The 15,479-nt window shown below is 39.5% G+C and overlaps 1 protein-coding gene across 8 annotated transcripts in view; it reads left to right on the top strand.

Moving 5' to 3' along the window:
- The window catches only part of Psd3 (pleckstrin and Sec7 domain containing 3), a 505,243-nt gene extending 490,995 nt beyond the window's left edge, over nt 1–14,248 (top strand). For all 8 annotated transcript variants that reach the window (XM_063234820.1, XM_023561432.2, XM_063234821.1 and 5 more), the window contains one exon: nt 5,220–14,248. In XM_063234820.1, coding sequence (XP_063090890.1) covers nt 5,220–5,435 — 216 coding nt within the window. In that variant the 3' untranslated portion in view covers nt 5,436–14,248. The remainder of the gene's footprint in view (nt 1–5,219) is intronic.
- The last annotated feature ends 1,231 nt before the right edge of the window (nt 14,249–15,479 follow it).

The following is a 15,479-nucleotide window of genomic DNA, read 5'->3' as shown; positions in this document are numbered from 1 at the left end:
CTTGGTACCGAGATCGCTAAAGCTGCTTTCAGTAGAGAGCTACAGCAGACTTCTGCTTAACATGTTGAGGACCAGAGCTAAGCTGCAAAGCTGCAAGAGAGTCACGCAGAGGTGCGAGTGTTATCATGTGTGATTTAAGCCGTGTTTTCTGGCTGGGGATTTAGCTTAGTAAGGTCTTGAGTTCAATCCCCAGTACCCAAAAAATATAAATAAAATCAAAATTAAATATGCTTCTTCTCGTGGAACTGGGCACACTGACAGCCTTAACTTAAAAGGAGCCGGGGCGGGGGTGGGGGGGAACAGGAGAAAAATAAATCATTTTGTTTGTAACTTTCTTTTGTTGAGATTATCTGAACTTTGATCATAAATTTTTTAGTCTCTGGTACCTCAGACCTTTCCAAAAGGTATTTTCGGCCAGGTGTGATAGCATACTCCTGTAATCTCAGCTAGCATTTAGGAGGCTGAGGCAGGAAGAATTGCCATGAGTTCAATAACTGACTAGGTTATGCAATCAGGTCAAGGCCAAGCTATATGGTGAGACCTTGTCTCAAAGAAAAAGAGAAAGAGAAAAAGAAAGAAGAGGACGAAAGGAAGGAAAGAAGGGAAGACAGAAAGAAGAGGGAAGGAAGGAGGGAGACTTGCCAAAAACATGTAAGGAAAACACTCAAGGATGTTAGTGTGGACAGAGTTTGGGTTTCTTTTTTTGTTTGTTGTTGTTGTTTTAATATGAACTCAAAAGCACAGGCAACAAAATCAAAAATTAACAAACAGGATTAGCAAATGAGACAACTAACAGAGAGAGATAAGACAGCAAACACCTAATGAAAGAAAATATTTTCAAATTCTACTATGTTGGAGGGTGGAGAAGAGAGGAATTCAATTAGAAAAATGAGCAAATGACAGTAGAGGGTGGGTGTGGATATTAGACAAGGTGACTGGGGAAAAAGAAGGGGTTGGGAACAAATGAGAATGTATACATTTCTCAAAAGAGAATGTACACATATGAAGGATATGAAGATGCTCGGTATCAGTACTCTTCAGATAAATTCAATCATGACACCATGAGATATCTCACCTCAGTTGGAATGATTCTTATCAAAATGATCCAAAGTAAAAAATGTTAGTGAAGATGCAAAGGAAAACTCATACACTCTTGGTGAGAATGTAAATTAGGACATTCATTGTGGCAAACTGTATGTAGGTTCCTCAGAAACCTAAAAACAGAGCTACCACATGATCCAGCAATCCCACTACTGGGTACGTATCCAAAGAAACTGAAATCAGTATGTCAGAGAGATATCTGCATTTGTCCATTTGTGATAGTACTATTCACAATAGCCAGATCTGGAATCACCGAGGTGTCCATCCATGAATGCATGGATGAAGAAGATACGGTATTGAAACACAGGGGAATCTTACCCATAAACAAGGATGAATTCCTGTCATTTGCAGCAACATAAATAGAACGAGGAAAGTGAGTTAAGCAGACATCGAGAGACAAATCTTCCATGTGCTCACTAACACGTGAATGCTAAAAATTGATCTCAGAGAAGTAGACACTGAAGTAGTAGCTACCCAGGGTTCGAAAGAGGCTGAGGAAGGAAACCAGAGAGAGGATAGTTAACAGGTACAGGAGTATAGGTAAGAGGAATAACAAAGTTCTATAGCTCAGTAGGCAGGAGAACTGTGGTTGACAATCATTAGTTGAATATTTGAAGATAGTGGAAGGGGTTTTGAATATTCTTAACACAAAGAAATGATAAATGAGGTGATAATTGATAAATCAGATGACTTATCCTGATCTAATCATTGCATATTTTTTGAGTGTATTTTTTTTAAGACAATATCTTGCTATGTAGCCCAGGCTGGGCTCAAACTCTTAGTGATTCTCCTGTCTCACCCTTCCTAGTGCTGGGACTATAGGCATGCACCATCATGCCCAGTTTCTGTGGATGTATTTAAATATCACGCCATGCTATCTAAATATCCACAAGTACCATATGTCAATTAAAAATAAAATATCTTCTAGCGTGATTTACAGATACCCTTCCTAATACTTTGCTTTTCCTTGCACTCCAGTTTTAATTAACAGCTTAAATTTCATAGTTGTTCTTGGGGAAAGATGAGAATCATGTATTTTTTGAAATGATGAAAGAAAACAACCCTACCAAAGATGAAATTGCATAGTTATAACAGAGTATGAGTTCCTACTGCCCAAAAGGAGAGTACAATAAAAAATCAATGAGGAAGGGACATTTGAAGTTGTTTATTCCCGTTGCTCTTCTTGATTCCATGCAGAGGTGCCTCTCTCTACTGATGTCAGTTCTGCCTGACCCCAAAGCATCTGCAGAAAGATTTACATGTTGGATGAGCTGACTGAAACCATCGCTTGCTGAGTAGTTCTGAGATTGTCAAACCATCTTTTCCTAAAATATTTTGAAGATGCATGTTTGATTTAGGTTGAGTCCAGAAAAAAAATCCATATTTCTGGGCTTTTAGCTTCCTTCCCTATTAACCTTTCCTTTTAATCAGAAGAGGAACACAGCCGTTTGGAAAGGTGGCCCAGAAGTTTCTTCCTTTTCATTTGTCTTAACAACAACAGCACCGTCATGGTTTTCTGGCCCCCTTTCAGCCTTCCCCTGCTTTGTCTTTTCCTCTGATCTGGTGACTCATGCACAACCACACCTGTGACGTTCATTTATTGGCTGACAAAACGATGTAATGTGTGGATGAGATAATTTGCCTTCATATATTTTTCAAGCGATTGCTCTCAGTAGTATCAGTTTGCTTAAAGACTGGTAGAAAATTCGCCCTATCGCCTTCTCTCCTTTTGTCCCCTCGTATGTCACCTCAGGAAACTCCTTCAACCTCTTTTCATTGTGTCGATTCTTCAGTTCCATGCAATAGTGTGCCTTACACTGACTTCCAGAATCTATTTTTAAACTGCATATAGATCATCTTACTAAATCTCTCTCTTATTGAGAATAGTTTTTTTCCTGCATTTTAATCTTGCTGCCAAGGCAATGTGGAGACAGATTAAGTAATAAATTCTTGGAACGAATAGGACTTTGGAACCAGTGTGTCCTTTGGCTATATCTTATTCAGTGTCCTGATTGCATGATGCAAATGCACAATATGGATGGCATTCTCTATCAGCAGATGTCCTTATTAAGTTCTCTTGTGGCCTTCTGAGATAATCCCACCATGTGATTCTTTATTTTACTTTATTATGAAGAATACATGTTGATTGGGACATACATCAATTTGTAATGCTTCCAGGCACAAGTAACACTACTTGATGAACAGAGGTATAACACAAGCATATTTATCATTTGTGCCTAAGTGTTCAGAGGTGGTAGAATCACAGTTAGACCTGGCTCATTGAGTCAAGAGCTCAACAACTTATTGTTCATGTTTTGTCTTTCCTGTTTCCCTAAGGCCTGGCATGTTGCCCTTTCTTTTCATGCCTCTTGCCCCAAATTATAGGGTAGTAGCTTTAGGAATCATGCTTATGTGAAAGAAAAGATAGTAATAAGAAGCTAACATTAGTACTTTCTCCTCCACGGGCTATCCCCTTCTCAGAAAGCAAACCTCAGTTTCGCTGCAGAGAAAAATCTCCAACCCCAAATGTCTCCTTCCATCATCTGGGTCACAATATCACGTGGCCTGTGCTGTCTTCAAGATCAGCCTTTGTGGTGGGAGGAACATAAGAGAAAAAATGGTCCAGCATGGCTTCTGATAGACTGATCACTCGTGTCTGTCAGACAACACCTGAAACATCTGTGGACCTATATCTGTATTTTCATATCCATTAAGGAAGTGTAGCTCAAGGAACATGGGTGACACTGCCTGGGTTCAATTCAAATTTCCATTTCTAGCTTTTTATTGTGGCTTCTCTGCCTGTGTTCCCTACCTAAAACAGGAGCAGTAATGTTACAAGTTGTATAGGATTGGTACGAATAACCTAAAGCCAGCACGTGGACATGCAATACACAGCACTCTCATCAACCAGCACTCTGCACCCTCACCTGTTACTCACCAAACCCAGAGCAAATTTAATGGGAAAGGTAGCACTTCACAGTGATTAACTGAAACTGACGTGTACAGAACTGATTAGAAAAATCCTTGAAAGATGTGTAATCTTAACGAGATTTGCCTGACTTCGTTTAGACATTTTATAGCTGACATGTTCTTTTGTTTAGAAATAAAACACTTTGCCTTCTGTAAATTGTTCATGTGTCAAAGCAGCATGATGGAAGATTTATTTTGACTAGAATGTATCAAATCAAGAATGGGAAACTTTTTTCTTTAATTTGAAGTGTGTACACACATGCACACACACGCACACGCACATATACATACTCACACAAAACACTGTATAAGTGACTTGGATAGAAATGACATCAAAAACAGTACCAGATAGGGCTATGGAGAAGCCTCTGCAGTGTCCTTCTCAACTGTCAGAGCAAAGATACCCAGACACAAGGGACAAAGAGGAGTCAAGACGTTGCTTGAAATCTTGCAGATAATAAATAGTTGATGCTAAAGGACACTCTGTCGAATATGATAAGCATCAGAAAATAATTTGAAGTTCTTCAGACTTTATGTTCCTGGTAACTATTACTCATAGTAGCGTGAGAATGATAAGCAGGTAACCCTAGCAGAAAAGCAGTGCAGGGAAACGCAGAACAGCTTCGGGATTGTGGGGGCTGGAGATGCAGTCACCGTGGAAGGATCCTTCCAGATGAATCTACACAGAGTTACAAAGAGCAGGAAAGGGAGTGAGTAACTATACCCAGACTAGGTTCACACAAGGCCAGGGTCATGTGGGGGAGACTCAAGCGACAAGAGAATGAGCCATAAGAGCCATGCTGTCACTGAAAACCAGAGGACATGATGCCCCTGGCTTAGACCCTTTTGTGCCTGGATGTTCAGGATGTGTGTTCTCCCTGGTAACCAGTCACTCCCTGTCATGCCAGTATTACAGGGCAAACAGTAACTAAAATGATAACTTCTCATGTGAATCACTGAATCAATCTTCTGTAACTATTGCCTTTCATGTGCCCAGTAAATACCCAAGAAATTTGTCAGTTTGGGGAATGAAGTCAAGTGCACAATAACCATGTGAGGTCTGCAGGCAGTCAGCATACAAGGTGTGCTGCTCATCTGCTTCTGTAAACAGCTTACTGACTGCCACTCTTCTCTGACTTTGCCCCTAGAAAACCCGCTATGAAATGTACGTCAGCGTTCTCAAAGAAGGAGGAAAGCAGCTCCTGAGTCACGATGAAAACGAGGCTGCTGGTCTGAAGAAATCACACTCAAGTCCTTCACTCAACCCAGATTCATCTCCAATCACTGCCAAGGTCAAGCGTAACGTGTCAGAGAGGAAGGACCACCGACCGGAAACCCCAGGCATTAAGCAAAAAGTTACTTAGAATCCATCTGAGGCCAGGAAGTGCTGGTCATGGAGCAAAATAGAGGTTTTCAAGATCTTTCTGGTAATCCGTGAATATATTAAAAAAAAAAAGTCTGTGACTAAATGGTGCATTAGTAACTTTTTATATTGTACATTTTTGTTAGTTTCTGTACAGATTGTCTTTGCTCTGGATTTCTTTGCTTTGATGATTTTCTGCAATTTGATAACTAATGCACCTTTTTGTGAGGAGTTAGAGGATCATGATTTCAACATGAATTCTGTATCCCTTCTCCTTTGGTTTCCTCTTATTTGCACTCTGCTCAGTTGTTTTATGTATTCTCAAATCAACCATTATACTTTTTTTTAAGGTTAAAAAATTTACTCCATTGTGAAACACTTAACTGGACAAACTTCGTAGTTTAGTAAATTCTAGCCAGAGTTAACATAAGCGTTTATATGTGAAACCTTGCCCGGTCACGGAGGAGGAGCTAAATACTCACACATGTTTAAGTGAGAATCACAATGCTGGGAATCAAGACGTTCCAACATGGTGTAGCCCTGCGTGAACCGTAGCACTTAGTATTGAGTTCTGACCCTGCTGGAGCAGGCACAGGAGGTGTGAAGACCCAGGACTGGAGAGCTTGGGGAACAACAGGAGTTTGCTTGAAGTGTGGATGGCATTCCAGCCAAGCAAGGGTAGGAGGAAGTAGTCACTTTGCCATTGAAGACTGAGGACAGTTGGATTCCAAGTTAATTTTGTTTTCTGAAGGACAGTGGCAATAATTCGCTCCTGGTGTAGCTGCAGCAATAGACATGTGTTTAGTCTGCAGGAAATTGTTACCTCATTCCCACGGGGTCTACACTGGGAATCCATAATCATCTCTGTTGATAACATACTTCCACCCAGGGGTAGATTCTTTTTTATGCTACATATATATAGATAGATAGGCATGAGGTCATCTCCTGATTGTTAGGATTTTGGGGTCTTCCTAACAAAATGTGGAAGATGGAGCTCCTTTTGTTCTTTGCTTAAGCCAAGACAACACAAGAGAGCAAAACTCAGCTGCAGTTAGTCAGCAGTGGATATTGATTCTGAAGACTAAGTCTACAAGTAATAGTTTAAATGGTTGATAATGGGAGAATCTGCTGGTTGCATATGCAGAGTTTCTTAGTTTCTTATCACACTCTCTTTGATAGCCACTGCACTGTGTCACTGTTAAACTTGCTCCTAAAAATTCTTCGTCTGTTTTAAATCATTTTTATGTCCTCAAAATAGTCCTATTCCCTTTACAGTCAAGAGCTGTGTCTATGATGTTCCCTTTGAAATTCAAGGTGATAAACAGAATGATTGCTTCTAGAGGAAGAAAAAGGAGTGGAAATTCAGTCCCCTGTGACTTAGAAGTTTCAGATTTGAAGATTCTGAAACTTCTTGTAACTGAATTCCCCAAAGCTATCATCTGCCCAAACAACACTACTGCAAAATGAGATCATTCTGGAAATTCTTTTTCCTCCCACAGACATTTTCTCTACTTTTGCTTCTTTTTTAAATTGAAGGTACTATGACCAAAGAATCAGCTGCTCTGCATGAATAGCGTGGTCCAAGTGGATTAGAGAAAACCCGCTATAAAACCATGGTATTTCTAGTAATGTGTTTCTATGATACATTTACATTTACTTACATGATTTTTCATTGTTTACTTCCTCTGTTCACAATGTTGGTGCACAGAAAAGAAACACCCCCTCTGAATGGTTGTAGTTGCTTGCTTTGTGGTATTTTACCACACCTTTCAAAAACTTAACTCTTAACCTCTATCTTGTTTAGATAAAGGCAATGTCTAAATTTATGTTTCAAAACTATGAAACACACTAGTTGCCAATGTGGCCTCTACACCTGAATCATTTTGGTAGCTTCTTACCAAATCCAAATTTCCATCAGTCCTGAAATCTGAATTATCAGTGTTTATTTTCTGCTTATTTATATTAGTTGAGGGGAAAGAGAGGTACCTAGACCACATGATCTATGAGGTTTGGTAACTGAAGACAAGTTGACATCCCTGATAGCTTGAATGTGTTTACCCACAAGTGTGTATCTATGTATATAGAACGTTTATGTATATTTTTCTTAGAGTATATAATGCATATTGAATGGTACTTTGCTGCAGTATTCCTGATGTTTAGAGTAGTCTTAAAACACTCGGTTAGCATCAGCACTGCCATAGCACTGTTCCTGTTGTAGGACACACCAGTGTTAGCTTCAGAGACTTCCAGACACACTCATGGATAGTCCAATGACAAGGGTGATTTTGAAGCAGCAGTTAAGATAACTTTAAGGTTCTTTTGTGGCTCAGGATCCCAGATGGCTATCGTGTGATGCTATCCATCTACAGGGGTTGGTTGAAAGCACCTCTTCTCTGAGGCCTCTGGAAGGATGCTGTTTGCTCTCACTGTGTGTCACAGGCCAAGATTTATCCCAGGGCTGGAAACAGTCTCTGATTCAACTGAGTCCTGAGAGTCTGGTCTATAGCCAGCCATTTTTCTGTTATGATCATTTCTTCTCAGTGGTAGCTAGTCAAAAGACATGGAAGGTGTTTCCTTTTGCAGCTATTTTGAGCCTGTTGCACAATTCACGGTACAGAGGAGCTGCCCTCCTCCCTCCCTTCGAAAGGTACTCCTGCCACCCAATCCCACCTCACTCCTCACCCCTACCTCAGAGCCCAGGGGCCTTGGAATCTCTCTCCATGTGGGAAATCATCATTCTTTTTCTGATGCATACTTTCAATGTTAATTTCCAGTGTAGAAAATCTTGAAAAGTCATTGAGATAGTCTTGGTACAAACTGGCCAAGGAAGGGCCCCGTGTAAGAAACCCATGTGTGTTTTGGGGTTTGCCCTCACTTTGCATACTGACTTTTGCATGGAGGTATCAGGGACTTGTCAGCAATCAACCTTAGTTACTAGCATACAGAGTCTTTATTTGCAGACTACAGACATTTGTGAAATACAGTTTTTTTTAACCAGTTACTTAAGTCTTGGCATTGTCTAATTAAACCAAGAAATATTTTGTGCATTTTAATTAATCTCAGTAAAACCAACATGTGGGAGAGTGCTCTGGTAGAAATAGTTCTTAGAGGATATGTGACATTTTTCATAAAGAAGTAGAAGGTAAATAAGGTAGAAGTCATTTTCTCATGCAGAAGTCCTGCACTGTCTGTAAGACCCTAAATGCTTCTCCCACTGACATACTGAGGTCTATATCCTAGACAGACGTGACACAGGAAGTTAATTCTAGAAGAAGAAAATGTGGCTGCCTTTTTAAAGATCAGCCAGGTCTGTATTTTACCAGATGGCCAGATCACTGAACTTCTAAAGTTGGGGGAGAATTTGCATAGCTAACAGGGAAAGAGGACTTTTGCTGCCTAAGTACAAGTACACAGAGTTTTTGGCTGTTTTTGTCCAGTGCTGTCTTTACCCACTGCCCCTCCTATAATCTAAAAGCCCAGAAAGCTGTTCTTAGATAAAGCACAGCCCTGCTTTGCCCTGAGCTACATCTCTTCTCTGCCTTTACACCTAGACACTGACGATAAGCAGAGAACTAAGTCAGCTTCTCCCTTGTCTTCCTGTCAAGCCCTTTTGGGGTTCAGTTGATGGTCCACAGAAATTCAATTCTTTAGCATTTTTCCTGGTAATCATCTCTTATTTCACTCAGTTCACAGCAAGTTTCTTAGGTATGCAGGTTCAAATCTCTCTAATGTTCTTGTGGACATGCTGTAAGTTTTCATCATGTCAGTAGCCACCTTCCTCAGTTTTAGATGAGAATGACCCCTTTTTAAATGACAAAATGTTTTCAGTTGTAAAGCTAGCACTGTAAAAACAAACAAACCAAAAAATAGTGTGTCATCCTAACACTTGTTTTTAAAAAGAGTCTACTTTATGAATGATAGTGCAACTCTGGATCTTAATAATATCTACCTAAAAGATTAGTAGTGTGTTTTGCAGGCCAGTGAGCCTCTGGGTGTACCTTTCTGCAAAGCATTCTGCCCTTTTCATCCAGGCCAGACTGCTGGCTGGAGACATGTCTCTTTCAAGGTCAGCAGATCTCTTTTTCTCTCCACCAGTGTTTTGACATCTTGCACCATCAAATCATCCAGGAATTGTAGAGATAACCACAAAATAATCTTATGATCGATTATTGTTAGAGATACAAAGGTACTTTGTCACTGCTTTTCCTTTCAGATTCCTTTTCTATCTTTTGCACTTAAAAGAAGGACTAATGCCAAGGTCACTTTCCTTTTATACTTATAGTACCCAACCCCAGGCAGGCAGCCTTCTGCTTAGGACGGTAATTGGCCCATTGCATGCAGAGAGAATGTCTTCAGAGAATGTCAACAAGTACTTGAATCTGCATGACAGTTTTTGACTTGAATGCAACAGCAAGGAAATATGGCAAGTTAATTGTATATATAGTAGGTTTTCTTAGGTCTCTTTGGCTCATCCTTTGTAACTTATGTGTGTATTTGTTGTATTGTAGGCTTTTGGAAATATTCGTATAGACAGTATGTCAGATGTCAAAGATAATGCTTTCTGTCATGTGCCAATGTTGTATTTGTGGGTATTTATAGTTGTATGTATGTATGTATGTGCATCACTATGTAGATTGTATATGAGTATATGGTATATGTACATCAAAACTATTTTGTTTTTAATAACCAGTGTGATACGAAAAGCAAGTAAAAACCTCATAGGACTGATTATATAATGCAGTTGTTGAGAGTACATATACTGGTATTGTTGTATTAAATCCAAGTGATATTTTGATTAAATTTTAATAAGAGTTCATGCTAGGAAAGTCCACTTTTGAGCTGTGAATCACCAGGGCAAAAATGACTTTGAACTAAATTGTATGACTCTATTGAAATGTATGGTCTGCAACACCAAGGGGGTAGCTCAATATAATTTGGGAACTAAAAAAAGAAAAGGGGGAAAAAGGCAACCTGGGCAGTTTTAGTAACTTTAGTATTAACAGCACTTAAACTTAAAGTTGAACTGACAATTGTGGACTTATTACAAAATGTGGTGCTTACAGCACACATTCTTTATTGTTGTGATTAGTCCAGAAAATATAGCTTTGAGAAGAATTAAATAAGTACCCATCATATCATTTATGTACCTATGTATATTTTACAGTAGCTCAAACCATTCTCCTGGTGCCGCATCCTTACCCTCTTTAAAGAAATATCACAAATGCTGAAGTATATCAGGGCATCCCAAGATGGGGTACTGTATTCCAGGTTTGCAGTTGCACAAATCAGCAACGAATATCACAGGTAAAAGGACTCCAAGACCAGGTTAAAACTTTATTTAATATTTTTATACTTAGGTCTCTTTTTTCCTGCCTCTCCCCAAAGAAGAGCCACTGGCCTTAGTTGTTTGACTTTATTGCTTATATTATAGAGTGTAAATAGATAACTAGAGATTAAAATTTTATTAACCAGCATGTTTGGTGTATTTAAAGCAGCGACTGAGTGTGTTTTGAGTGTGTGGTTGAGGCAGTGTCTTTGGTTGGAACACACTGCCTCGTGTCTGTGTATCTGATTCAGAGAATTGGAATTGTGGGGTGGGAGTGTAATCTTCAGCCCCAGTCTGCAATAGTGTCTTGGTAGTTACACTTAGTTTTTGTTTTGTTTTTTTTTTTAATTCACTCTACAGCCTCAAACTATTTTTGCAAATATATATATATTTACTAATTTGTTCTTGACGTGCAGGGGACTGGTCCTGTGGCTGATCAGCAGGGTCTGAGTTCTGCAAGAATATTTCTTTCTAGGAATTATTTGTGATTTGTGAAAAAAAAAAACAGACTTTTGATTCAGAAATCATATAAAAAAAAGTAGTGAAAATGAAAGTTTTATTTTGGGCCTTAGTCATTTGAAATGTTTGGATTTTAATATAAAGCCATGGAGGCTGTAAAGCCAAGTAATCATATGACATGGATAATAATATCCACTTTGGACAGAGTATATATGCACGTTGATTTTTTAATGCCATTAAGATGCTTTTTCAAGCTATAGGAACCAGAGTATTTAGACCAAATTGAAGTGGAGGGGATTAGTAGGCTGCCTTCCATTTAGGGTAAGCCATGAATGTGTTCAGTCCTCTGCTCCTGAGAAATTCAGAACCAGTTTCTTAGCCCTTAAGTACCTAGGGAGAAAGCTGATGGGTCTGGACCCACTTCGGCGTCCATTTGCTTGCACACATGCACACAGTGAATGTTTTACGTTATACAAATCAAAGACCTTTAGACACAAAGGGCCGGAGTATTCTAAAGAGATGATGAACTAAGGGGTAGAAACTATATCATGGATGTTTTCTAAAGACCAGGCAGAAATTTGGGCCCTTTTGTCTGACCCTGATGCATTGCAATGTTAACAAAGAAGTAAGGGGATACCTATCATCCATCCTGATGGGCCACAGCTTGAGGGTTCACAAGCAGCAGCTCTCCAACATTCCTCAGTACTTCGGTAGCGTGGGGGAAGATCCAGCACCATTTTCCAAGGTGCCCAAGCCATCTGCTCTGAAGGTCATTCCTTTGATAAAGGATTGCCAATGGACAAGCCAGGAGGCACTTCCGGTAGAAGTGCACACCCACTTCTGAGCTGTACTGGCAAGAGAGCTCATATTGAGGAATGCTGAGTGGTTGAGCACTTTTCTACTAGTGAAGATAGTGAGAAGTGAGAAGAAACCTAGTGACAAGAGCATTTCCCTTTGCAGGGTAGAGAGCTAAGCTCTCACTAATAGTGTTGTAAAATAAGCACCTTAACTTCAATTCTTGAAAAGGTTGGTTAACGGAGAGAATTGTGGAATTTCACCTAATATTTCCCCTTAGTCTGCAAGTCTTCAGGCACTTGTTTATGAGAGTCCCAGCCACAAGGCTCAGTGAAGGACCATGGTGCAGGTCTGAGGCTCACTGCTGTGAACCCTGAATAGCAGGGCACACAAAGGGAGATAATGCCTCCTCTCTGGAGCTTCTCCCCTGGCCTTCCACTCCACTTGGGCTTCTACCAAGCAGCACATCCTGGGTTTCACATGCTTTAGTAATCCAGCTGTCCCAATGGGTAGACCCTGCTGAGGCAAGACACCAACTCTGAGCGTGACTGAGTCACTCGGGGTGGCACATGATAAAGGTAATGAAAAAAATCTTCTGCCTGTAGCAAAGATCATGTATTTTGCCTTTGCAAGAAATAAACCAGCACCCTGAGCTCCAGCCAGCGTTGGATGATATCTTTGCCTTTGCCCCCAGATTTCCAGAAATGAACAGTGTTTCATTTCTGTGGGAAGGGCAGGGTCACAAAACATGAACGTGCTCACCTATTCTGTTCTGTCCAGATGAGAGCTGTTGGGTAAAGGCCTACATGCCTCCCTGCACCCTCTTCTACCTCAAGTTTCAGGAGCCCATTTCTAGGACAGAAATTTACACAAGTGGAGGACACATACTGTCAGCCTTGGTTACTCTGGGACATGCTGAAGGGTGGTAATTTGTATCTTTTAATATAAAACAAGACTTTAACTTTTCCGACCTATTAGCTGGATTATAATTCACTGTGGCTCAAACTAATTGACAGTGTGGAACATTTCTTTACCTTCTGAGTTTTCTCCACCAATCGTTTCAGTTTCATTGCAGTTCTGGTGCCCTGGTGCCATATGTCCCCTGCAAATTGTGAAAGTAATTAGTGGCAAAATAGCAGCCTAATCCTATTTAGTGGCCAAACTGTCAGCATTAGCAGACTTGGGTAAGCTAAGCTTAGTGGTACCTTATTATGTATTAGAAACCTGTTCCTCATAATCACCTACCAGATTCAAGAAATGCCATCTAGAAAACGGTGGCATTTATGGTGGTCCTTTTTTGAATGGAACAGTAATTTATGTGGATATTGTTAAAGTGTTTAAAGACTATTTTGAAAATTAAGTTTACATTTTACAATTGCTTTATTTTTATTAAAATATCTGTATATAAATATTACCCTATTTCACTGTTATTAAAGTAAACTTAACCCTTGTAGACAAGTGGGTCACCTGATATGTATAGAAGCTGTGATATATACAGTACATTTCTCTATTATGTAAATGTTCATGAATATAACTGTTCCTGTGTTTTTATAAGTTGGGGATATTTTGTTGTTTCATGACAACAAAAATTATTGCATTTAAAATGGTTTTTATGTACTAGAAATCATGCAAAATAGTGAAGGAATTAATATGTATATGGTGTATGTTAAATGTACAAACTTTAGAAGGAAATAAATCCAACAAATTTCAATCATTTGGGGGAATGTTTGTCTTTGCTTATTTAAGCAACTAGAATAGTATCTTAGAAATAAATGGCACAATACCCTAACCCCTCTCCATCAAAAGGCAACCAGGAGAACCAGGATGAAAGATGGCCATGGTGACTGACTGGGGTGGAAAGAAAGTTGAATTGTGAATGCTGATTGACCTCTGTGATCTTCTGTGAAAATCTTTGTGTGCAAATATATATATATATTCTATCGGAGACTTCAGAGGCTCATTGTCTTAATGGAGGAGAGGGAGGCTTTGAGCATAGAAGGAACAAATGAACTTTTTGAAGCAATTTCAAGAATCATTTGCTTTCCCATTTACTTCTCATCAAAGCAAGGGGACCATGGAATTAATTATCATCCTACAGTGCAAACGCTGACCTCCAAATCACTGCTTTATTGTGGCTAGTGTTGTACCTTCGTGTTCTCTTAACGGAACCTAATGTTAAATTAAGATCTGTTGACTTGGAAAATGAAAAATAAAATTCCACCCAAACTTCTGAATATTGGAGGAGATGTCTTATGTTTGAGAAACTGGGGTTTGGTTGCTGTTTGTTTGTCTATCTGTTGATGTTGAGGATTGAATTCAGGCTTACACATGCTAGGGAAGCGCCCTACCACCAAGTTGTCCCCCGTCCCCCCCCAGTCCTGGGCTTTATGAAATGTATTTAAATCTAAACCTCTTAAGTCTAAATGAAGGTGGTGCCTGGCAGAAACCAAAATTGCTATGGTATATAAACCTGAGAAATAAAAGTTTTGTGGGATGTAAGAAGATTTAAACCCTTCAACACCCCTTGGCTTCTGTTTAAACTCTGTTTAAGATGAGAAATCCAAGCATGAATCCCTCATTGCCCAGCTGCCTGTCCTCTAAGGTGAGTTTGGTGTACTGGTGTGCTGTGTTGCACAACTAATCATATTAAAATCAGAGGAACCATAGAGATCGGTTTTAAAAACAAACACTCCTAAGAGGAAACTGAAACTTATGGACAATAAGACATTATAAGGAAGCAACTAGCAAGGCACATTGTGTCATCGCTAGATTGTCTTTTCAACAGCACTGAGAGATTCACCACCGAGACTGTCCAGTCACTGTTATGTGGTGCTGAAAATCTGTTTCAAGCAAGAATAAAATCAACTTGGTTGAGAACAAAGAAAATAACATTTATTTTAGGATTGTTATCCAGATCCAGGAAAAAAAATAGATTTAAGTAGTTTTGAAAATGTGCTTCAAGGTTTTACAAAATGACAGCTGTATTTATAGCTTTAAACCACAAAGGGCTTGGAAATTATATCGCTTGTCAGGGTCAGCTTGTATCTGGAGAGAGGGTGTGTCTACCTCATCCACCAGTGTCTGAGATCTGATTAACAGCACCATCCTAACTCCATTTTAAGGACTCCCAAACTGTGCTAATCCTTTATTATTTTTTCCTGTCAGGAGTAAACAACAGAATATATTTGAGAGGCATACAGAAAGAAGAGTGAGTTTTCTATACTGTGGGTAGGGGGCTGGATGTTAATTCTGAGCATTTTTTAAAGAGTGATTAAGAAGGGGAACAGCAATTATTGGAAGCCAGCAAAAGTTTCTAAGAATAAACCTATTTCAGACACCCATTTGATTCCTATTTTAAAAGACTAATGAGTAGATTAAGCAAATGCAGTAGAAAAGGTAAATTGGCCTTAACAAGGGACTCATCCTGGTCTTTATCCAGTTCTTGTGGGCAAAATGAAGAGAAGT

The sequence above is a fragment of the Cavia porcellus genome, unplaced genomic scaffold (genome assembly GCF_034190915.1).
Source record: "Cavia porcellus strain 051 isolate PalLab524CR breed Dunkin Hartley unplaced genomic scaffold, mCavPor4.1 scaffold_24, whole genome shotgun sequence".
In the NCBI taxonomy this organism is placed as follows: Eukaryota; Metazoa; Chordata; class Mammalia; order Rodentia; family Caviidae; genus Cavia; species Cavia porcellus.
The sequence above is the reverse complement of the archived record's forward strand: the minus strand, read 5'-3'. Positions and strand labels throughout refer to the sequence as shown.